General features: G+C 40.1%; 1 protein-coding gene and 1 pseudogene across 2 annotated transcripts; one reads left to right on the forward strand and one right to left on the reverse strand.

The window, feature by feature from the left end:
• Window positions 1-1,649: 1,649 nt before the first annotated feature.
• On the reverse strand, window positions 1,650-25,052 carry TBPL2 (TATA-box binding protein like 2; the record flags this gene model as incomplete). The annotated part of the gene is made up of 7 exons (XM_081148681.1): window positions 1,650-1,726; window positions 11,474-11,568; window positions 15,288-15,455; window positions 18,860-18,951; window positions 21,253-21,340; window positions 22,222-22,679; window positions 24,999-25,052. 7 exons carry the CDS (start codon window positions 25,050-25,052, stop codon window positions 1,650-1,652), a joined length of 1,032 nt encoding a protein of 343 aa, XP_081004807.1.
• Window positions 2,743-5,985, forward strand: LOC308564600 (small ribosomal subunit protein eS6 pseudogene; annotated as a pseudogene). The gene is made up of 2 exons: window positions 2,743-2,755; window positions 5,383-5,985. The product of its transcript is annotated as a small ribosomal subunit protein eS6 pseudogene (transcript).
• Window positions 25,053-25,254: the final 202 nt, after the last annotated feature.

The raw sequence follows: 25,254 nt of genomic DNA on the forward strand, positions 1-25,254 counted from the left end.
CCTCTAACTCGGGCAAGCACGAGTTATACGATGCCCCGAGGAGGCAGGGAAAAGGGATTGGGATCAAAATAAAGGGCTTCCTTGAATTCGCTATGGATGCTTTAAAATTTGGCTAAAACTACAGCAAACGAAGTTGGCGAGGGGGCTGGGTCTTGGAATGAGATCTGATTTTGGCTCACCCAAACAGCTGTGTGTGTGGTTTGGGGCGAATTCCTAACCTCTCTTGGCCTCTGATCTCCATCTGTTAAATGGAGAAGTACCTACCTAACCAGCGTCGTGGGAACTACTAAGAAAATACGTTTAATAGTAATCTCGTAATACTTCGCCAACAACAGCTAACCAGTGGAAACAACCGTACTACTGAACGTGGAAATCAATTTTGTATGTTTCTGAATTTTAGTGAAAGCAATGGCCAGCATTCCTCCCGTACCTACTGTGTCTGGGCCACGCTCTGAGAAAGAATTTGAACTAGGTAGAATTTAACCTAGATAGGCTCACTCCCAGTTTATTTTTCAGGGGTAAATAGGGTGGGTCATAAGATTATGTCAAAGTAATTAGTGTTTGAATAAGTCTCTAAACCACAGAAGGAAAAAAAAAAAAAGTGGGCTTATAGGTCAAATTATCTAGACCAGTGACTTTCAAGGATTATTTTGGTAGGCTGTCATCTGATGACTGCCCTAAATTCCCTCTCTAGCAGGGACTTCTCTCCCAAGCTCCATACCTAAGGATTCGTAATTGCCTGCTAGGCAGCAAGTGATGTACAGTGGGCACCCCAAGCTCAGCATGTTGGAAACTGAACTCTTCCTCCTCACAAATCTGTTTCCTCATCTTGGTGAAAGACATAATCACTGCCACTTGGGGCCATGAGTCAAGTTAGCCTCTTCCTCCCTGTTAAGGTTAACAAATGCACGTCTCCATCAAATGCCCATGATTAAACCCAAATGCTAAACCCTTTGCTCCATCCTCTTAGTTTTATCTGGTCTGTTTTACATGGGATTACAAAGGCACACAAAAAACAAAAATTCCCCATACTGTTTCAAAACAGAGCTTACACTAAACCTGAATGGTTCTTGAAAGTTGAAGATTTATTTTTAAGTGAGAGAAGTACATTTCTTTGATAATTTCAAACAACAACAAAAAATGTGATTTTTCTTAAGGTTTCAGACTTTCATGTTTCATTTGTATTCTGACAGGATCCTTCACAGTGCATGTACCTAATAGCTAAGATCATCTACTCAATATTTTAAAAGGCAAAAAAATACACACTGATTTCTATCCTGCTAGATTTTATGCAGTTATTTGAAATGTCTATATATCATCATGCATTTCCAGAGGACACATTATGCACTACATCTTTAACAAGAGCAGAGCATCAAATTTTAATGATGCTACAAAATCATTTTAGCGAGGCCCTAAATCTCTCACATTCTGAAATAAGTTTACTTGTTCAGTTTTTAAAATAACGCACAAGAGTCGTTTTGAATAAGAAGTTTTCATTTCTTAGGCATGGTTACTCACATAGAATCACCTTTTAATAAGTAAAGTCAAAATGTGTATGGAACATCTACAATTAAAGGTAGAAAAATCCAGCTGTTTCTGTGCTGGGCACATACTCAAACCAATATACTGTGAGATGTTGAATGATATACTCAGGCTTTTTTAAAACCCTTTAGAATGGGATAGATGTTTTCAAATGCTTCATAGATCTCAGAACGTTCTTTGGCACCTGTAAAGAAATTCAATTTTATATAATCTTTAAGAACAATTTCAAAATTTTCTTAAGACTAAAATTTAATTGTCATCTCCAATAACTTTTAATATGATGACATATCTTTAGGTGTACCTGAGAAGTGACATTTATTGCTGATAAAAACAGAATTTGGTGATGACATCCACAAAGATACACCCTAGAGCAGAGTTTTCTAGTACTTCTACTGTGGGCATATCACATCATCGTTAGCCACATAAAGCTCAGTATGAAATAAGGAATGTTATTTCTAAGTGTGCCTTGAATATAACCCCAGGACATGACCTTCATCAGCACCTGTAGGCGTCTAGCTACCAGCAAAAGGGATTTCCTTTGATCCATTTATCCCTAGTTAACATTGTGATTCCCTAATGTTGTTGACTAACAGAGTGAGATAAACTGGAGCTAAAGTTTTAAATGTCAGTGTATGGGAAGGGATTATTAGAGGAAAAAATTGTACCACTGTCACCCCTAAGAATCTTAAATTTCCAGAGATCTTTAATGATAACAAACTGCTCTAACAGTTAAAGGGATAAAACCATGAATTAGACATGGTGCCTGCCCTTGAGAGATAGTCATTCAGTCCCTACTAATCTCTCACCACCACCAACCACCACTAACTTCAAAGCTATGCAGGCACACTGAACTAAGGATTATGCCCTGGCATTACTCGTGTATATGGAGCTGTCAGCTAATCAGGAAATTATTGTGGGAAGGAGGCAAGGAGATTAATGAAAGAAATATAAAAATTTAGCATGAAGAGGAATGGAAAATAGCTTACGTTGATAAAGGCTTCCTTGGGAGCTACAAAGTTAGGGAGGAGGAAGGCTCAGTAAGAGCAGAAATAACCTCTGAGAAGTGGCTATCTGGTTTAATTACAGGACTTATCTCAGGGAATTACCCAAAAGAGGATCACCGGATTTGAGAAGCAGGTAGAAATCAGGGTTCAGAACCAAAGATGGGCTATAATTTTAAAAATGGGGGGAAAAAGGAAAATGGCAAATGTTGGTAAGGATTTGTAGAAATAGGAACCCTCATACATTGCTGATGGGAACGTAAAATGGTTCAGCTGCTATAGAAACAGTTTGGTGGTTCCTCAAAAAAGTTAAAATAAGAATTACCACATGACCTGGCAGTTCCAATCCTGGGTATATATCCCCCTGACCAAACTGAAAACAGGTACTCAGATAACACACATGTAGACTCCCGTTGATTGCAGCACTATTCAAAACAGCCAAGAAGGGAAACAACCTGAGTGTATATCAACAGATGAATGGATGTACAAACTGTGGTATATATACAATGGAATATTATTCAGCCATAAATAGGAATTAAATACTGATAAAGGCTACAATGCCGATGAACCTCAAAAACTAACTGAAAGAAGCCAGACACAAAAGGTCACATATTGTATGATTCTGTTTATATGAAGTAACCAGAATAGATAAATCCAGAAACAGAATACACATTGGCAACCAGGGGCTAGTGGAAGGGAGAATGGGAGGAAACTGCTTAATGATACAGGATTTTATTTTGGAGTAATGGAAATGTTTTGTAACTAGACAGAGGTGGTGGTTGTACAACATTGTGAATGTACTAAATGCCACTGAATTGTTCACTTTATGTGAATTCTACTTCAATAACAATTTTTAAATGTTTTTAAAGAATCAAAGATGAAGTCTTTATGAGCTTAAATTATTTTTGAGAGGTAAGGGGGAAAAGTTATGTATTCACTGCCAAGGAGTTTACTATCTGTGAGTCTCCACCCTCAAAGATGAGGGGTAGGGAGGAGAGGGAGTTATTGACACAGATAACAGAAACTATGTACCTTTGGGGTAGGAGAAACCCCGTAACCTCAGCAGATTTTTGTTACAGCACTAAAATTTTAGTTTCTAAAGAGAATGGTTGTGTAGAAACCAAAGAATGAGTTGGGGAAGAAATAAAACACCAATATATTAAAAAACAATATATTAAAAAACTAGAGAGTATTATGCTAAATGAAATAAGCCAGTTAGAGAAAGATAAATACCACATGATCTCACTCATATGTGGAATAAATGAAATAAACTGATAAACAAAATAGACCCAGAGACATAGAAGCATGGAACAGACTGAGGGATCTCAGAGGGAAGGCAGGGGTGGGGGAGTGGGTGGGGAGAGATTGAGCAAAGAACTTATATGCTTATATGCGTAACCTATGGACACAAACATTTGTATGGGGAAGGCCTGGGGGTGGGGTGGATGCAGGGTAGAGGGGATCAATGAGGGAAGAAAGGGATATCTGTAATGCTTTCAACAATAAAGATAAATTTTTAAAAAAGTTTTAGAACCCTAAGAAACTGGGCGGGGGAAAAGTGAGTAAAACAATAAAAATTAAAATAAAATAAAATATAAATAAAATAAAATATGAAATAAATAAAATAAAATAAAAATAAAATAAAACACCAATATATTAAAATAACAAAATAAAACCCTCCCTGCCTCTGGTTTGATGGACTTTTCTGGCTTCTAAATACATTTGAATGGAACAGCCTTCTTGTTAGGAGACAGTGAAGTATAGTTAGCAGACCCACTCCCACTCCCCACCCCCAAAAATACCAAAGTAAGGTTCTTTTTACATTTCATTGAGGAACAGTGTCTAGGTCCAGAACTTTGGATAATTATACACTTCAGTTTTATCATAACACTTGAAAGAAAAAATCATACCTAAGAGCACTGCATTCAAGCCCAAAGACTGTAACATTCTGGTATCCCCTGGGGAGCAGAAAACACCTATCACCCAAGAGGGACCAGGCACTGAGAGTGAGCGTTGTTTTATATTATAGGAAACCTTTAGAACAAAGGGCTTTAGGGAGATTGTTTAGGACAATTTCTTCACTGCATGTGTGGGAATACTGGGGCCCAAGAAGGTGAAGTTCCCTTGAATAATGAATACCAGCCATGGGAGAAGATCTCATGTATCCAGTGGTCCTTCTTTTGCACCAAAGTCATCAAATAAACATTGCCAGGATTTGTAACTGGATGTTAAAATGAGCAGATTTGGTCAATTTAGTGGAATGTTTCCTCAGTGAAATTACTGGCATCAAAATTGTAAGGGAACCCAAAGCAATCTACAGTTTCAATGCAATCCCTATCAAAATATCAATGGCACTTTTCACAGAACGAGAACAAATAATCCTAAAATTTCTATGGAACCACAAAAGACCCCAAAAAGTCACAGCAATCTTGAGAAAGAAGAGCAATGTTGGAGGTATCATGCTACTTGATATCAAACTATACTACAAGGCTTTAGTAATCAAAACTGCATGGTATTGGCATAAAAACAGGCACATAGATCAATGGAACAGAATAGAGAGCCCATAAATAAATTCACCCATATGGGTCAATTAATCTATGACAAAGGAGGCAAGAATATACACTGGGGTCAAGACAGTCTCTTCAGTAAATGGTGTTGGGAAAACTAGACAGACACATGCAAAAAAATGAAGACAGACCACTTTCTTACACCATACACAAGAATAAGCTCAAAATGAATCAAACACTTAAAATATAAGACCTGAAACCATAGAACTTTGGCTCCACAAAGGAAACCAACAACAACAAAAAAGGCAACCCTATTTTTCATGGTGCCTCAGAGGCAGTCGGCTGCTTCAGGAAGCAGCTGGACATCTCTCTCCCAGCCACTGGCTGCCAGAAACTCACTGAAGTGGACAATGAATGCAAACTCTGTATCTTTTATGAGAAGTGTATGGCCACAGAAGTTGCTGCTGACGCTCTGGGTGAAGAATGGAGGGGTTATATGGCTCGAATTGGCAGTGGGAATGACAGAGGTTTCCCTATGATGCAGGCATGGTGTCTTGACACATGGCCGTGTCCACCTGCTGCCAAGTAAGGGGCATCCCTGTTATAGCCCAAGGAGGACTGGACAAAGCACAAATCTGTTCAGAGTTGCATTGTGGATGCCAATCTGTGTTCTCAACTTGGTCATTGTAAAAAAGGGAGAAAGACATTCCTATTCTCAATGATACTGCTATGCCTTGCCACTGGGGGCCCAAAAGAGCTAGCAGAACCCACAAACTTTTCAATCTCTCTACAGAAGATGGCACCCACCAATATGTTGTGAGAAAGCCCTAAACAAAGAAGGTAAGAAACATAAGACCAAAGCACCAGAGATTCAGCATCTTGTTACTCCACATGACCTGCAACACAAACACCAACCTATTGCTCTGAAGAAATAGGGCTTGAAAAAAAATAAGGAAGAGACCATGGAATATGTTAAACTTTTGGCTAAGAGAGTGAAGGAGCCCAAACAAAAATGCCAGGAACAGATTGCCAAGAGGCGTAGGCTTCCTCTCTGAGGGCTTCTACCTCTGAACCCAGTCAAAAATGAGATTTTCTAAGAGTAACAAATAAATAAGAACAGACATCAAAAAACAAACAAGAAGGCAACCCATGGAATGGGAGAGATATTTGTAAATAACATATCCAAGAAGGGGTAAATATCCAAAATATATAGAGAACTCATACAGCTCAATATCAAAAAAGCCAACAATCCTATTTAAAAATGGGCAGAAAATATAGATATTCTACAAAGAGGACATACAGGTGCCCAACAGACACATGAAAAGATGCTCAACATCACTAGTCATAAGGGAAATGCAAATAAAAACTACAATGAGATATTACCTCACACCTGCCAGAATGGCTATTATCAATAAATCAACAAATAAGTGTTGGCGAGGATGTGGAGAAGAGGGATCCCTAGTATACTGTTGGTGGGATTGTAAATTGATAAAGCCACTGTGGAAAACAGCATGGAGGTTCCTCAAAAAATTAAAAATAGAACTACCATGTAACCCAGCAAGTCCACTTCTGGGTATTTATCTGAAGAAATCTAAAACACTGATTCAAAAAGATATATGCACCCTTATGTTCATTGCAGCATTATTTGCAATTGCCAAGCTACGGAAGCAACCCAGGTGTCCACTGATGAGGTACATATATACAATAAAATATTATTACTCAGCCATAAAAAAGAACGAAATCTTGCCATTTGAGACATCATGGATGGACCTGAGAGTATTATGCTAAATGAAATTAAGTCAGACAGAGGAAGACAAATACCATATGGTTTCACTTATATGTGGAATCTAAAACACAAAATAAGCAAACAACAGAAACAAACTCACAGATACAGAAACTAATGGTTGCCAGATGGGAGGGTGTCGGGGGATGAGTGAAAAAGGTGAAAGGGATTAGGAAGTACAAATTGCGAGTTATAAAAACAATCATGAGGATGTAAAGTACAGCATAGGGAAGAGAGTCAATATTATTGTAATAACTATGTACGGTACCAGATGGGTACTAGACTTATTATGGTGATCGCTTCATAACATACCAATGTCTAATGACTATGTTGTATACCTGAAACTAATACAATACTGTTTGTCAACTATAATTAAAAAATATATAAACAGCAAAAAAACAACTTTTAAGGGACCCTAAATTGGCCCCATACTCCTTTTAATAACTAATCAATAATCAAACATCCCAATTTGTAGCGCCAGACTCTGATTAGATGACCATTGCCTTTTAAGCAAAACTTACCAGACCTTTCCTTCAGTTCTAATGACCACCACTTTGGGGTAAACACCATTCCTAAACTTGGGGACTGAGGTGGAAATTCTGTGGCTGGTGCACTGGAGAAAAAAACTGGCTTTGAGAGCAAATGACATGAGCTCAAAAGGCAGTTCTACCACTAACTAGCTCTGAAATCACAGGCAAATTGTTTACCTTCTGAGTTTCTGTTTCCTTACCTATAAAATAAGGACAGTAGCCTTTCTCAAAGGGTTGTTATCAAGAGTTAAGTGAGGGAAGGTTTGGAAGAAGTCCTTTTTGAACCTTAACGTTTTACAAAAGCTAAGCCATTAAAAAAAAACCTAAGCCATTTTATTGCTCTAGAAGAATGTACTTCAGGGTTAGGGGAGTTAGGATGGCTGGTCAAAGGACACATGGACCATCATTTGTTTATATGTCTCCTTCACAGGGCTTGATTCCTGCCAGATGGGGAGTGTGTTATACTCTTTTATATCCTCAGCTGCTGAAATGTGTACGGTAGGCACTTAAAGTTTATTAAAGATCTATCATCTGTCAATAAGAGTTTGTAAGCTTTCCCTACCCCGTAGGCAGCCCAAATATCAATTTCCAATATTACTTGGATTTTCTAATTCTAGTCTTACACTAAACTATAAATACATATCTTATTTTCCCAAGTGATATCGTGTGTGTGTATGTGTGTGTGTGTGTGTATGAAAAACAGTATTAAACCTCTAAAGGTATGCATTTTACAGTATATTAGTGGGACATTACCAATAATGATTGACAGGAATAGTCTGTTCTCGCTGGCTTAGTAACTAATCAAACCAGTCTTGCCATTTTTACTCTGCTCTCTGACCTGCTCTTTTCCAAGAACCACTGACATCTAGCTGATTGAGACGGACCCTGGGTAACAACAACCCAACTTCTTAGCTCTCTACGCTGGAGGGAAATAAGTAAACGCGAAGCATTTAACTAAAGCCTCTTTAGATTTCATATTCCTATCATCAGGGCAAGGCATCACAGCAAAACTCCAGTCTTTCTCAATGCTAGGGAAAAAAAGCAAGGGGAGTGGGCTTTCACCGAGGAAAAATAGCTAATGTTCATACTATGCTTACCTATGCCAGGCACTGTTTTTGTTTCCTCACAAAGCAGGCAGCTTCTGTGGCCACCTGCACTTTGTGTATGTGGAAATCAAGGTGGAGAACTTAAACTCACCCAAGGTCCCAGAGCCAATAAATAAATGGTAAGGCCTGGATTCAAACTGGACAGTTGGCCTGCACAGCCCATCCTCTTGGCCACCACACCTGCTGCCTCTCCCACCACGAGAGTATTTATCATTTCTCCAGCTGACAAGGAGGATTAGAAAGGTGCACAAAAGACCACACAGGCGTCTCCATGGACATCTAAAGAGCTGGGGGACAGGGCGAGGACATGAAGACGATGGGCTCTGCAGGCAGGCTGCTCAGATTCCCACCTGGGCTGTAGCACATACAGCTATTTGACATTGTTAAGGTTACTTAACTTCTCCATTGTACAACCTCACAGACTTAACTAGAACCCACATAAAAGCCCTTAGCACAGCGCCTCACACCTGAGTGCCCAACCTATGTTAACTCTATTATTATGTCTTAGCTTAGAAGTCAAAATTGACATATTTGCCGTTCATTGTATATTATTCCAGCAGATCCTAGCTATACCGTAAGACATTGACTGGCTTTTATTTCACAATATAAGCAGAAACGTGGACTTTAATTAATACATCTCATTCCCCTGGCCACAAAGTGACCTATGTTTTGCAAGAATGAAGAAATTTAGCTTTGCCTAGTCTATGTGCTGAATGCGTTAACAAATTTTAAGGCAAGTGCGTTGCATGGTTGTCAGTATTGCATGATGGCAATCCTTTGCTTTTGTGATTTGTAACTTCTAGCAAATGTGTACATAAAAATTTTTCTTCCTTTTAATTTGGGGCAAGTGGGAAAGCTGGTCTGAATTAAGAATATTTAAAGAAACTTTTGTTTGTATACCTACAATAGAAGCAGCCTATACTTGACAATTTGCTCTTTTAATAAGACTGATTTCTAATGGCACATAGCATATATATGAAAGTATTCTTCCAAAGGTCTTGAAAAGTTTATTTCCTTAAATAGGGTATACACTGACCTCCAATTCTATTCAATTTACTTGGCAGGCTTCCTTTAGGACATACAGAGGTAAACTTTGTCAGTCACTACAAGATCTTAATTATTTTAGATTCTGTATTGGTGGCATCTGAGGAATTGTAACTTTGCTGTATTCAAAAAGTTCTTGAATTCCAAACAGGCTTTCCCCACTTTGAAGACACAGTCATTATTTCTTAGAGAAAAGCACACTACGAAACTGTACTGGGAATTATAAAAGACGACTTAGGAACAGACATTCCGTGTTGCTAGATGCTGAGAGATAGCTTTATCAATTTTTCTCAAATTAATTAAGTAGTGTAAAAATCTCACTTTTTTTTAAAGATAGAGTTAGACTTTATAAAATTCTAAAGTTTATTTGGAAGCATATTGAAGAGGAGGAAAGAAATATAAAAAGAGAAGCAATGAGAGAAAACTGGCTCTATCAGATATAGAGACCATTAGAATTAAAGCACATTTACAGCACAGGAGTATAAACACAACAGGATTATCATAGCATAATTCTGGAGCAAAGGCAGAACTAGAGAACAGACCCATGTATAAAAATAAAGGTCAAAGGAGTCATCACAAATTAATGAGGGAAGACTGGGTAGCGTTCAGATGGCTGACTAGCTGTTTAGGGATGGAATGTGGAGATCACTTTCGCTCATGCCATACAAACTTGGCATTCATTTTGGTAGAGAAGAGTAAAATGTGTAAAAAGTCAGACAAAAATAGCAAACTTCAGTAGAATGTATAGAAAAAGGAGTCTCAACTACTTACTTCAAGAATTTAAAAAACCCTTCTTTATGTAAATATAAGTCAGCTGGAAAAAAGTCACAAATATAACAAAGAGTAATTATTTTTAACATTACGGTAAACTCATACAAATCCTTAGGGGGGAAAACTAATAAAAGTAGACAAAAGGAATAAGTTATGTACCCACTATTTACAAAAGATAAAGTTATCTTTATTGGATATAGTAAAAGTGATCAATTTCTATTTCTGATTACCAGTGAGGTTAAAGCAGTGAGATAATTTCCACTTGTAAAAAGAAAGCTTTCTTTTATGCTGTTTTCTTTTTTCATGCTGCTGAGGGTTTTTAAAACATGCTTCTATACACTGCTGGTAGGAACATATGATATAGAAGAACTGTATTGTATGATCCCTTCAAAAACAATTTGGTAATTTGTTCCAAGAACCTTAAAAATGGCCATATCCTTAGACAAAAATTCCATTTCTGAGCATCCACAATAAAATACTTCCTTACACATAAAAATAGCCAAATGTTTGTGCCATTTATAGGCAGCAAACAAAGAAGGAACATTTAAAATAACATGTTGGAACAGAGGTCAGGAAAGTTAAGCCTGCTGGCTAAATCTAGCCTGTTGCCCGTTTTGGTACAGCCTGGGAGCTAAGAATAAGTTTTATATTTTTTTAGAAAGAAGAAGAATATTACATGACACATGTAAATTGTATGAATTATGTTAAAGTCACATTTCAGAGCCCTTTCCTTCATGTAATGCCCATAGCTACCTTGGCACAACAACTGTAGAGTTCAGTTATGGCGACAGAGACCCAACGGCCAGCAAAGCCTAAAATGTTTAGTATTTGGCCCTTTTCAGAAAAAGGTTTGCTGACCCCTTTGGGAGAACACTGTGCAGCCATTAAAAGCCTCCATAAAGAGTTTGTAACAAGGAGTTTAAGGTACATGTGTTAACAATGGTTAATAAAAAGGCAGGATGTAAAGATGAATATATATGTCAAAATGACAGAAAAACATGAAAAGGTTACATTGTTTTGGGCGCTGGGACTGATGGGTGAAGTTATATTCCTTCCTACTTTTCTTTGCCCCAGGTGTTCTATAATAAGAATTACTTTATAATGGTGAACAAAGCTATTTAAAAGGAAAAACAAAGCACACACAGAGCTACTGAATTTTAGAAAGTCAGAAAATAACTTTAGAACTTACCTGTCAACACAACTTTTCCAGATACGAAGATAAGCAGCACAATCCGTGGCTTTACCATTCTATAAATGAGGCCAGGAAACAGTTCAGGTTCATAACTGTTAAGATAAAAAAGGAAAAAGTTAAAAATAGCACTATTCAACTACTTTCCCATAATATTTGAGACCCTGTATATATTAAAGCTAAATATTAAAGCAGTTTTTAAAAATTGTTTTGCCAAAAACCTTTTGGCCATCTTAATAAGTAGTCTTGGGTATGCTAGGTCATTTCTTGGCCAGTTGAGAACAGAATTCATTTTGGGCCACGATATTTTTTTCAAGTACATGTCATCCTAAGCTATTAGAAATGAAGGTAACTTAAGGCATCAGATTTAAAGTATTAAGATCTTGTTGGTTAAATGTTCATCATCTTTCAGAAAAAAGTCTGTCAACAAAAATACATAAACACATTTTCTAAATTTTCCAAGTTCCCCCAATAATGAGCATATTTTTTATGCACTTACAAACTGATAAAGTTAACATTTTTAGCAGCTAGAACCTAAAAAGTTTTCTAAACCACTGTAATTTGTCTTTGGATGAATACTGTATAAAGAAAGAAAATTAAACTATCCCAAGTTTTAAAAATGCAGGATTTGTTCCTACACACAGTAACTTATTGAAACTTACCACTAAATAGTAAACCAGCTGCTCTGTGGAGCAAAGGGCTAAGAACTGGGTCTCCACACTCCAGCATAGAGGAGGAGAGAACTGGAGAAGCCTGGGAAGCTTACAAAAGAGAAGTCAGAAAGGGGAAGCTGATAAAAGAAAACTATTCTCAAAACAATGGCTAACGGAGAACAGATATAAGCAAAAGAGACCTCCGAGAAATGGAACATTAGGATGCACATGGATGACTGCACTTAAGGAGAGTCCAGACGACGTGAAAAGCTCCATTCAGTTCTGCAAACACCCATCCAACAACAGACGTGAACCCTCCGACTGGACCAGAAGGAGACGTCACAGGGCGCCCTTCTGAGGTGTAGGGAGGGTGCTGTGGTGGTCCCACGTCACTCTGCCCTGCTGCAGACAGCCTGGCCAGCCTCTGCCCACTGGCCACTTTCCCACCCGCAAGACAGTGACACCAGCTGGAGCCTTGGAAAGCCCATGGGAACTAGAAAGGGAGGCTGGGGCACAGAAGGAATGTTTCCATTTGATTTTCCAGCTGAATCTTAGGACTCCAAGAGGGGAAAGAAAAAACAAAAGCATCTAAATGATGGTGAACTGCATTTGCCTTTCAGAGCCATAGTTTTTAAGGGGCCGGCACCATAATGTTCGGATTGAAGACTTACTTTATGCTCTGCCTCAGTGTCAAGAGAAGGTTGAGGTAGAAAAAGGAAAGAGAGGTTTTGGTTAGAGATGGAGATGAGGGCTGAGAACAACAACGACCCCTCTTGGCCACCCCAGATTTGACTTATTGTTCAAGTCTCAGGTAAATGTCACCTCCCTTCAGAAGTCTTCCTTGATCACCACACCTCCCCAATTACGTTACCCCGTTTGATGGTACCCAGGCGCTCCAAGGGGAGGAGTCATCCTTCATAGTTACCATATTTCATTATTGTCTTTGGTTGGTGTGTCTTCCCCTTCAGACAGTGAACTCCACGAGGCAAGAGACCATGGCTGCGTTGATTGTCATTGTCACTGTAGCATCTGCTTTATAGGAGCCGCCTAGGTTTCACTCATTTAAGAAATATTACTGGGATACCTTTGACTTTAAAATCTAAGAGAAGGGAGAGAAGTGCTCAGGGAAAACAATTATAGCATAGGAAGATCGATGGAGAAGGTTCCAGTAGCAAGGAAGATATCAGTATTATCAAATGCTGATAAATGCAAATTTGTAGAACCTGGGAAGTCAAATGAACCTGAGGTTTTAACGTAAGGCACACTTGATCTGATAATCTGAACTGATATGTGCCATGGTTCCCCACAGGGCTACATGCAATTAAAGATCATTTTAAAGATAAAACCTGCTGGAAAAAGAGTGCCCCAATGTCACAAATAACACACTGAGTTGTAATCCATAACCTAAGGATGGAGCCGGGTGGAGAACATTTGGGAGAGGCAAGGAGGAGATAGCTGTGGGAATACAAAGCAGGCTTCCTCGCCAAATTAAAATAAAAAAAGGGATGAGATCATAAAACTGGCTCAGAAGGAAGATGGAACAGTGGAAGTCCCATTCCGAGTGGCTAAAAGCAGTGCATCTGATGAATTCTCTTCTTGCCCTGCTGGCACTTTTATCTTTCAGAAGGCAGACCTAGTGGCAAGGGCCACTCCTACTCTAGATTCAAATCTGAGCTGCAATGTTGGTGAAAAAGAGATGAAATGAAACTTAGGAGGATTCGCCTGCATCATCTTAGAGCCCTAACTGGCCAGAAAGGGGAATGCTACATCTAATTAGAATTCAGGCAGAGATCTTTATATATTCAGAAAAGTTGGTTCAGAGAAAGACAGACTGGAGGCCCATGGTTGAGAATCTGGGAGATAAGATGGCTCATGTGTTGAGAAACTCTTAAACAGGAAGGTTTTACTATGAGTCTACAAATTATCACAAGAGTGAAGAAAGAAAAGATACCTAAAGAGGCAATGTCTTGCATGGTGGGGGGAGGGCCCTTCCCGATGAGCTCAGTGAGTACATGGACACTCAATAAGCATATGTTGAAAAAAATCGGTGAGAGGAAAACAGAAAATACAATCAAGGGGGAAAGAAACGTTGCCTGAAGAATATTATAAAACCGAAATCTCAGAATGAACTAAACATTTTTAAATGTTAGGGGAAAACAAGGTAACTTTAAACTTCTTTTCAGATCACGTCTCAAAAGAAAGCTAACAAATGTTAGAGAAAGTGCAGCTATGACCCCCAAGCTCTATTAAGCAGAATGATGGCCCAAAGGCAAAGAGGAGGAAAAGTGTTGGAGTGAAAGGACTTCAGTTCAAGCTAGATCAAGAGCACCTGCGATTCTAGGCCAGTTCAAGTACCAGGCCCAAGAGTGTATCCCAAGGGGCAGGGAGACTCGGTGTTGATCAGTGAACCTCCATCGCTGAGGTGGATGGGAGAAGCACCAACGTAGTGAAAGGGGGGGCAGAGGGGAAGAGGGGGAGGAGGAGCGGGAGCAGCAGCATTTGCTGAGATGGAAAGTTACCTTTAAAGGAGCCAGGTAGGCTGGAGCTACTACCCTAGGGATCTGAGCACACTAAAGAAGAAACTCTGCTGGGACACACACACACACACACACACACACACACACCCCTCTTCAATTGACCCAACAGGACAAAAACTAGATGGGATTACTGTCACAGAATATGCTGTGACCATTCTTTTCTCACCTTCTCTTCAAGCCCTTCTCCCCTGACCAGCTACCAGCCCCTTCCGACCTGCCTACCCCACCGCACACCCCTCCTCTTCCCTCTGTTGCTGTCGCCCCCACCCAGGTGTACTGTCTTAGAAATCCAGTGGGCCACTGTCGGGCAGCATTGGCATCACCCGTGAGCTTGTCAGAGCTTCAAAAACCTCTGGTGCTGCAGTCCAGCCAGGAATGTGTTTTAATAAGCTGTCCAGGTGCTTACTACTCAATTTAATTTAAGAACCATTATTTCAAAAGATTGGGCATTTATGGTAACCAACGAGGACTTAGGCATAGCAACTTAACCCTTCCATGTATTGTGCCTTTACTAAAAAAAAAAAAAAAAATTATACTTCCTCTAAAAAATACATTGTAAAAGCAGCCCATAATCCAACTTTAATATGCCGGTAAATGCAAAGTTAAGTTATAGAACAATCATACCTACTGAATTGCTGATGGGTTAGCACCAAACCTTCCAGCCTGATGGGGAACCTCACATCGCAGCTTCCAACCATGTTCTGAATTTTAAAATCGAGGAATCTGGCAGGGAACCCAAGCTTCTGCACCACACGAGCATACTTTCTTGCTGCAAGTCGAGACTGCTCTTCACTGGGGAGGGCAAATGTGGTTAAAGATGACGAATCATCACGTCCTCCATATGACCTGGGCTGTATTCACACATTCCTCTGATTGCGTATCCACCATTTGAACCATGTTTGTCTGTCAGTGTATACTATAAACCCGTAGAAGTGCAGGATGAGGACCTGTGCCCTCTACTCTTGTCCCTGGCACCCAGTAAAAGGTAAGGTACAAAGTACAGTTGTTGAACTGAACCATAGACAGACTTTTGTCTTAATTTGTCATCTATCACAATAAGATATTTTTTTTTACTTGTTTTCAGTGATTTTTAGATAAAATTAACTATCTCAATGGTTCTCAAAATGTGTCCTCAACCAGTAGCAGCACCACCTCCACCACCACCTGAGAACTTGTTAGAAATGCAGAGTCCCAGATCCCACCTCAGACATGCAGGGCCCTCCAGTGATTGTGATGCTCACTGAAATTTTAGAAGCGTCCATCTGCTGTAAAAGTGGGTGCCATTTAGGCGGGAACAGCAGCAACAAAAACAGGGACACATGCATGCACATGCATCAACATGAGGAAGATACGTGCCAACGGAATGGCACAGACATGACCCATGATGTCAGGACTTGGGTCTTTATGGAGCAAATTATATTTTAAGAAAAATATGAAAATACCTCAAAACCTGCCCAATTTTGCTCAGGCTTTCTCACACAATTGTCATTCAACTCATACTCAATATGAGAAAGCGAGAAATTGATCCAACGTTGTGGCTTTGTTCTGTTTGTCCTACTCTAACCCTAAATCCATGTTGGAGAACGTGAAGTCCTGAGATCTGAGGCTTTAGTTTTCACTCAGTACTTTTCAATGGTTACTGCCAAAACAAAACGAGTGGCAGGGGTTGCCAAACGGGCAACACCTGGTGGGTGAATCACGTGAACTCTACCCTCTCTTCTGGGTCAGCCCCATCTTTAAGCTGAAACTCAGAAGCACCCGAAAGAGAAGCCAGATGGAACGTGTTTGCTGGACCAAAGGAAGTGCGCGATTCTCTTTCCTATCTGGATCCTTCACAACACTGCAAGGATCTGAATCGTATTAATCCAGAATTGTATTAATTACTTCACCTACTTCGCCTCACTTCACGTTGATTCTCCTCACCCACTTCTAACTCCCGAAATGTCCCTAGCAAGGCATGTCCCCAAGTTAGCAGTGAAACAAAATGTTTCCGTTTTGAAAAGCGCCATTTCACCTAATTGACCCATTACATTTGCCATGGGCCTATAAGATCAAATTTCAAGAATCTGCATAGCCATGTAGTTTCTTGGGATATTAGTTGTGACTATCACATAGAAATTTCCACTCAAAAAACTAACAGAGACTACATACGTGTTATTGAACAAACATTAGAAAATACATTAAGAACCTTGACATGTCACCATCAGTGGTGGAAACCACTAATAAGTTTGACTCTTCTGCATTTTCCCTGTGCAATCACAGGCATCCCTCACTATGCAAACTCTGGTTATTACAACTAAAGAGAACAGGTTTGATAAATTTGTGGAGATATTCTGATATCTCTCATACTAACCAAATGTTGACACCTCTATCCAAAACTCAAGAACCAGGTTGACTTGGGTAGCAATAGCTCCTATTATCTGAACTCATGATCCAAGCTTTCACTGTCAGATGTTAGGAACCAAATAAATTCAGATAGGGAAAGATACTCATGAGTGTGTGTAACATGAGCATATTTTAAAGTGAAAGTTGGATAATAAACCTATAATTAGTTGCCTGCTCTTCCCTCCCCAAACTAAACTCGATATGATTATCCTTCCAACTCAATATAAATGTGTGTATTTTAATGGCTAAATACAATTTTATGTTATGATCTAATCAAACCTCTATTACTGCATGTTTGATTTGTTTCTCCTCTGGTTTAAACAATGCTGAAATGAATATATGCAGATATTTTGCAGAGTTGCCCAATAATGATTTAATAATGGAGATTTCTTGGTCAAAGGATACACAGATCAACAGAAGAAAAAGCCTAGAAACTTGCTCAAACAGGTATAAAAAACTTAACTAGTAAAAACAGGTGTGTGTGTGTGAGGGTGATGGAATAAGAATAGATTCTTCAATAAATGTATCAGGGCACTGACTGTCACTTGAAAAAAATTATTTATCTTACATTGAAATAAAATTCTAGACCTGCTCTGCCCAATATGGTAGTACTGGCTACACATGGCTATTAAAATTTAAATTAACTAAAACTAAATTAAGAATTCAATTCCTTTATTGTATTAACTATATTTCAGGTGCTCAATAGGCACATGTGACTAGGGGCTACCACATTGGACAGAACAGATATAGAACATTTCCATCATCTAGAGAAAGCTCTAGAGGAATCAAAACATCACTTTCCCTTCCTCAATACAAAGCAGGACCTGAAAAAGGCCAGAAAAATATATGGAGGTCAATATTTATATAATGTTGTACAAGGGGAATGCCTTCCTAAGCTTGAATCCAAACATTGAAATTGTAAAGAAAAAATTGGATAGACTGACTATACACACAAAAAATTAAATTGTGTAAAAATAAAACCCAAAAGTTATAAAACACCATTAACATTAATCTGGGGAAAATATTCACAGTATAAAATGGTGAAAATACTTAAGTATCTTCAAAGAATATTGGGGGGGGGGGGGAAGTAGGCAGTTTATATCCTTATGAAAAATTAGTCACACTAGTAAACCAAGGAAATGTCATTAAAACAACATAGCTCTTTGCCAATCAATTTGGCAAATATAAAACATATTAACACCCAGTGTTCGCTGGAGAAAATGAACACTCAGTACATCTCTAGGATGAGGGGAAATTGGCACAGCCTTTCAGGAAGACAATTTGCTACTCATCCTGAGTGCTCGGGAGGAGCAGCAGCTCCCCACTGCAGTGTCAGGGTGAAAGGTTCTACTCAGCACAGCACAGGGCTGCCTCTCCATGAGGTCTGCGGACCATGAGCCTTTTAAGAGATGCCCCCTGAGCTAATGCTCAAGCTAATGGTCAAGAAATGTCTAATTCCCCTCCTTGAAAAAGTCCTATCCATTTATCAGCAATGTGGAAAATACACAAGAACTACATCCCCAGGTGTATAACAGGCTTTATCACCATGGTAGCTTATTTTCTTTTTAATGCACCTTAAAAACAAGTTTTAACAGCCTAGTGAAGCCCCCTCGGTTTAAGAGGGGACTGTAAAGTGGGATATAAGTCAGCATTATGGGGCTGAATGTTTTTAGCCCTAAATTTGGCACTTCACGAACTTAACTCTTTAGCCAAGTATTTTGCTTCTCTGTGTTTTAGAACATTAATGCTATCCTCCGTTGTTTTGCATACTGAATTCCTTGTCTTGTAGGCGCCGGGGGTGTTCTTCATACCTTTTGGCTCCTGTGCAGACCATTTTCCCAGAGCTAAATATGAGGGCTGTTGTCCTGGGCTCTCGGATCCTCATTATGACAGCAGCAAACCTCTACACACAGAAGCCAAAAGCAGAATTAGCCTCTGCTAGAGTTAACACCACTCTAGTTGAAAAGCTGAGCTGGACCTGAAAACAGTCTTGAATAAACTGAGATTGGGTGGGAAAACTAAACAATGTCTGGGTCAATTCTGCCTACATTAAGATTAAGCAACCAAAGAGTCACGATTCTAAAATGTACTTAGAAAAAAACAGGCAAAAATAACAACAGTGAAGCTAAAGTTTGAGTGCCTGATGTGTTTCAGGCCCTATTCTAAGAGCTTTACGGGTTTTCTCTCATTTATCCTCATAACAGGACTCGGGGAAGTCCACTGTTATGCCCATTTAGTGCACAGGGAAACTAAGCGGTTATTTAACTTCCAACATTCCGCAGGCAATGTGAAAGGTGAGGTTTGAAACCACTCCTCCTCTGACTCTGCTTTTTGCTTTGAAACACTTCCTTTTTCTTTCAAAGAATCTTTGAAAAAAATTAAAGGAATGCTACAGGCTTGCCAGACTCTAGAATGCACTAAAGAGCAGCCAAAACAAAGAACGGAATATGTATATTGATAGGCATGCTGAAGATGAATGACGAAAAGCTGATCTGTCAGGTTCTGGCCTGTCATAGTAGTTTTCAAAGTGTGGCCCACAGGCCAGCAGCAGGGGCAAGCCCTCCGAGTGGCGCTGCTGCAGGGGAGGGCTGAGAACCACTGGCCTGCCACAGCGCCATGTCCCTTAAGGACCTGCTCTCCCTACTGGGCCTACGCAGACACCCCCTTCTCCCCTATCCCGCCATCACACTGGGAAAGAAAGTGGCCTGGGTACTAGGCAAGACTTCAAGTTCTGTGGGCCCGGGCTACTCCACAGGACCAAGGTGGGGCCAGCAATTTCAGATTTGGAGTGTTGGCAGATAGTAAAAGAACCCCGAGTCAGAACTACACAGAGCTGATCAAGTCCTAATAGTGATTTCCTGGTGTTTACTAAAAAGATAGTGATCTCACCCGCTATTCATTTTGTTACATTCTTATGGTAGCTTAAGTGCCAAGACAATTTCTTCGGCTGTCAAGCCCAAGTTGGATAGGTCCTATACCCTAAAATAAAATGAGGGGAGGGCCCGGCCGGCGTGGCTCAGTGGTTGAGTGTCGACCCATGAACCAGGAGGTCACGGTTTGATCCCGGGTCAGGGGTCAGGGCACATGCCTGGGTTTCGGGCTTGATCCCCAGTCGGGGGCGTGCAGGAGGCAGACAATCAATGACTCTTGATGTTTCTCTCTCTCTCCCTCTCCTTTCCTCTCTCTGAAACCAATATAAAAAATATTTAAAATAAAATAAAATGAGGGGAGAGCTGAGGATGGTAGAGAATAAAATATGCTTAAAATGCTGATTGCTCAGTCATTTTAGCGGTCAGTCATTGCGGCAACTGTAAGAATCTCGTTGTGTTTCTGTCCTCATAGCCAGCTGCATGAAATATAAAAAGGAGAGCGATATTGCAATCGGCTAACATTCAGGTAACATTTGGATTCAGATGTCAGCACGACACCACCACAGCAAACACACATAGTCTGTAAAGGGCAGACGCTGGCAAGGTCCTCTGGGTTCCTACTAATGTGGTCTTTTTCATCCAACTCCATAAATCCTCTACCACCCAAGACAGTGAACTTTTCCCCAGGTCTTACTTGCCTTTATACTCCTAAGTACAGAGCCTTTCAAATCATTAAATGCTGGTTGAATTAACAAATCCATTTCCTAGGTAAATAGACCATTGAAAATGGGATGCCTGTCCGTAGCAGGACACAAGAAAAAAATAGATTTTATTAAACTTTGAGAGGGGTGTGTGTGGGGGGGGATCCTTGAATCTTACATTAATAAGTAGAAGCTTGAACTTGACACTTTAAACAATTTAGCTTTCTCAAAGGAGAAACTGTAACCGGAAAAATACGTAAGCGCCGGCTAGGTGGGACAACATTTAGAGAAAATTACTTCCAGACATATGATAGAATTTTAAGAAACCTAGCACCCCCATACTCAGGCTGAAAATAATCATACTGAAAAAACTTGCTGAATGAAAAGGGAAAGATCTTAACTTTGGGGAATTGCTCAATTACTGTTTTCTCCAGCATAGAGAATGAGATCGTTTTTTAGAACTTCAAAACAGAGAATGAGGCAATTAACCTTTTAAGTTGCCAAAAGTTTTTCACCCACAAATTTGTTCTTTTAAAGAAATACAAACAAAGGAATACATCAATATCTTGATCACATGAAAGAGACAAATCTGAATGGAAGCTAATTGTTGAAAGGAATTCTGAGACACTTTACCTTTGGGTTATATTCTGCATTTTTTGCATGCAAAGCTATTTTCTTCAGATCCAATTTGCAGGCAAGGTTTGCAGTAGAAACTATATTCCTGAAGAAATAAGTCAACTTAGAAAATCATATTAGATATAAAAAGTAAAAAAGAATTAAAACTAACTTCCTCATTTCATAGGTTGTATATTAGTGACTTGGTAGAGGGAGAATTATTCTAAATTTGAAATACATAGTAACATGGTCCCTAGTAAAATGTAAAAATTCCAAAGAGGCACTATAATAAAATAGCTTTTCCTAAAATTTTATGACTAGTTGACTAAAATTAAGCTCTAAATCTTTTTCAAAACTATGCCTCAAAATAGAGAGCACAATTCCTAATCAATTTGCAAAATGAATTCAAGTTTACATCTTTATATTCTTTACATTTAGCTAACCCCAACAACAATTTTCAGCAACTACAGAGCCTTAGTATAAATACAATCTTTCAAGAATGTGTGTATATATATATATATTTATTTATTTATTTATTTTTTTATTTTTTTAATGTCTTTATTGATTTCTGAGAGACAGGAAGGGAGAGGGAGAGACAGAAGCATCAATGATGAGTCATTGATCGGCTGCCTCCTGCACGCCCCCTGCTGAAGATCGGGCCCGCAACCCGGGCATGTGCTCTGACTGGAAATCGAACCTCGATCTCCTGGATCCTAGGTCGATGCTCAACCACTGAGCAACACCAACTGGACAAGAATATATATATTCTTAATCCCCTCCTAAGAAATCCTGAATTAGTGCTTCATTTTACAGAAAACAGAACTGTCTAAAGCCACAATCTATTAAGAACTGATAAAACAAAGAATAATAAAATCTGAAATTCTCTTCCTTACACTATTATCCTGAAATCAGTTGCGTCACATTCAGGAATATAAAATATGTACCCAGAAGCATCACCCATTTAAAAAACCCCAACAAGCAACTTACTGTAGTTGAGGAACAATTTCAGAACATTCCGAAACAGGGGTCATTGGCGTCATGAGAGTGATGGACGCAAGAGGCAAGGAGTCTGTTTTCTCAGGAGGTGGCTGGACTGAGTCAGCATCAGCAGGGTGCGGGTGTGAGTGGGAACTTGACGAACTGCTGCTGTTGAAGCCCAGGCCAACGTCCTGCTGGCTGGCTAACAGCAGCCTACCTGGCTGACTTTGAGTTTTACAGTCTTCTTCCATTTCATGCTTGCTTCTAATGACAGTCTGGTCTCTGTTTTCTTGGGTAAGCTCATCTGGTAGGAAGCTCAGATCCACAGATGAGAAACCACCAGATGTTTCTTTGACTTTTTCAAGGTGTGAATTAAACGCGGCCTCTGGATTGGATGAATTGTATATGTAGATGTCATACGGTGCAACTGGGCTGAGCAGGGGCAACGCGGGTGGGGCGAGGTCATCCTAGGCCGTTCCAAAACAGACAAAACACAACAAAAGAACAGCATGTCACACCAATGGGACACCACCTCGGCCAGCAGGCAATGTGTTCAGGATAAGGGGCAGTCCAATACAGCTGATCTTCATGCTCTGTCTCTCTCCACAAGGTATCACTGAAGTTCTATTATAGTGTTACAGCACACTTAATAGAAACCGAACAGTATATCTTAGCATCCAGAAAAAGCATTTTTCCATAAAATGCTTGTCCTAAGTTGCCGCCCTAAATCCAATTTTGTAATAGAGGTGATTGAGCAACCATGCTCTAAATTACATGTAGCTTGCAGAGAACAAATTTACTCTACTCCTTAAATTGATTATAAACTTTAGTTAATTTAAAGTTTGGCTTTTTTGAGTTTTACATTCATACTTTAAATAGAACAATAAGTGAAAGGAGTTTAAGATACAGCTTGAGTGCTAGTCAGGACTCCACTGAGGACTTACTGCTATTCCTTCTAGTCAAAGGAGAGATGAGAAAATGTTCTAATTATTGTGAATTTGCAATAGAAAAAGGTTATTGTATTTCCAGCTCAGGGAAGGCTGCTCCACTTACATTACTGTCAACTGAGGGAATGAGGTGTGTAACCGAGGGAAGCAGCAAGTGTAAAATTCATGGAGTTTTAGTGAAAAAAATTGATTACCTTGGTACATATATTACCACCTGCTTCACCCAAGTTGCAGGCTGAGATTCTAGATTTTGAGCACTGCTCACAGGATAACCTTATCCCTTAGATCTTACTTCTGACAACTGAATAGTCACAAACACCTCTTCATCTCTGTATCTTTTTGGTGACAAAACTACTTCAACTAAGATAAGATGACTAGCCAGATCCTATTGAATTGCTCCGGTACTACAAGCCCAGCAGATGGCAGGGGTGACTAATTGATCAAAGAAAACACTTAGAAGAATGCATGCATTCTCTTGAAATACAATTTTTGACCTTATTTCATTTTGAATTGTGTAATTAGCCTGCATCTCACCCACCCCACCCCATCCCACAGACTGGCCCTAAGAAAAGTGAGGTAGGGACGATAGCCCTGATTCCTTTGTCTCTCCTGTCCTGGCTGGAAAGGATCTCATCAGCCAATTTACACTAAAGCACCGATATCTGCAAAAAGTCAGTGTCTCCCCCCTTCTTCCCACTGTGGTATTTTAGCAGGGGGCAAAGCTCTCACCCAGGGAAACAACTTCAACAAGGAATTTAAAATGGGGATGGAAGGAAACTTGACTTGGGGTGGTGAACACACAATACAATATACAGATGATGTATTATAGTACTGTATACCGGAAACCTATATAATGTTATTAACCAATGTCACCCTAATAAATTCAATAAAAAATAGAAATAAATTTTAAAAATTATATATATATAAATATATATATATTTAAAAAACTAAGGTGTTTAAGGGAATGGCAACAAGATCTTTAAGGGGGATGTTTTATGGCAATGGAACCTTGAGTTTATCTGTAAGAACACACCTCAGAGGATCTATGATAGCATATTCACTGCATTCTTGACCTTATATCTGAAGAAACTTTTTTAAAAAAATATGTCTTTATTGATTTCAGAAAGAGGAAGGGAGAGGGAGAGAAACATCAATGATGAGAGTCATTGATCGGCTGCCTCCTGCACGCCCCCTGCTGGGGATCGAGCCCACAACTCAGGCAAGTGCCCTGCCTGGAAAGGAACTGGATCCCCTGGATCATAGGGTGATGCTCAACCACTGAGCCATGCTGGCCCAGCTGAAGAAACTTTTTTTTTAAACGGTTTTTACAGAACCATAACTCACTCATCTTTCCCAGAACCTGTCCTGTGTGGGCTCGCCTTTGCTGTGTTAAAAGCTATGGGAGGTCACTGTCTCTACCTCAGTCCTATCCTTGTCTTTAAAATCCCCCCTCCCCAGACCCCAATAAGTTGCTTTCTTGCTTTTCTTTTTTTTGAAGGCTCTTTCCTCTCTTTTCCACAACACTTGACTCTAAAGAGTCTTTAAATTAAACAAAACAACACTTAAGAATCACGAACTGAAGGAAGCCACAGGTGCCTCCAATTCACACTTTGGATTCACACTAGGCCAGGTTCGGGGTCCGGTTAGCAACCTCAGGCAAATAATTTCACCTCTCCAAGCTTCTATGTTTCAACTGAAAGACGAAGGTGATCAGGCCCATCTCTCCGCGTCGCTAGGAGTTTTACGAGTAAAGAAGGCAGAGCTCTTTCACGGAGGACTTTGCAACTGGGCGGGACGCGGACCCCGACGGTGGGACAGGGTGGCAGGTCCCCGGCTCACCTGGGCGGCGCACTGGTCCAGGTAGAGCTCCAGGTACATCTCCTCCTCCTCCATGCGCGGGGGGTCCCGCTCTTGGGTGGGGCCGGGAGCGGATGCGGGGAAGGCCCCGGGAGGGTCGAGCTACGGCGGAGCTCGACCAGGCGCGCGGGGCGCGCAAACCATTTATTAGCCCCGCAACCGCACGTGGCGGGGCGGGGCCGGGGGTCTGGTGGCCCCGCGTGGGTGGGGCCGGACTCAGCCCCCGCCCAGTCCACGC

The sequence above is a fragment of the Miniopterus schreibersii genome (genome assembly GCF_964146895.1).
Source record: "Miniopterus schreibersii genome assembly, chromosome: 1".
In the NCBI taxonomy this organism is placed as follows: Eukaryota; Metazoa; Chordata; class Mammalia; order Chiroptera; family Miniopteridae; genus Miniopterus; species Miniopterus schreibersii.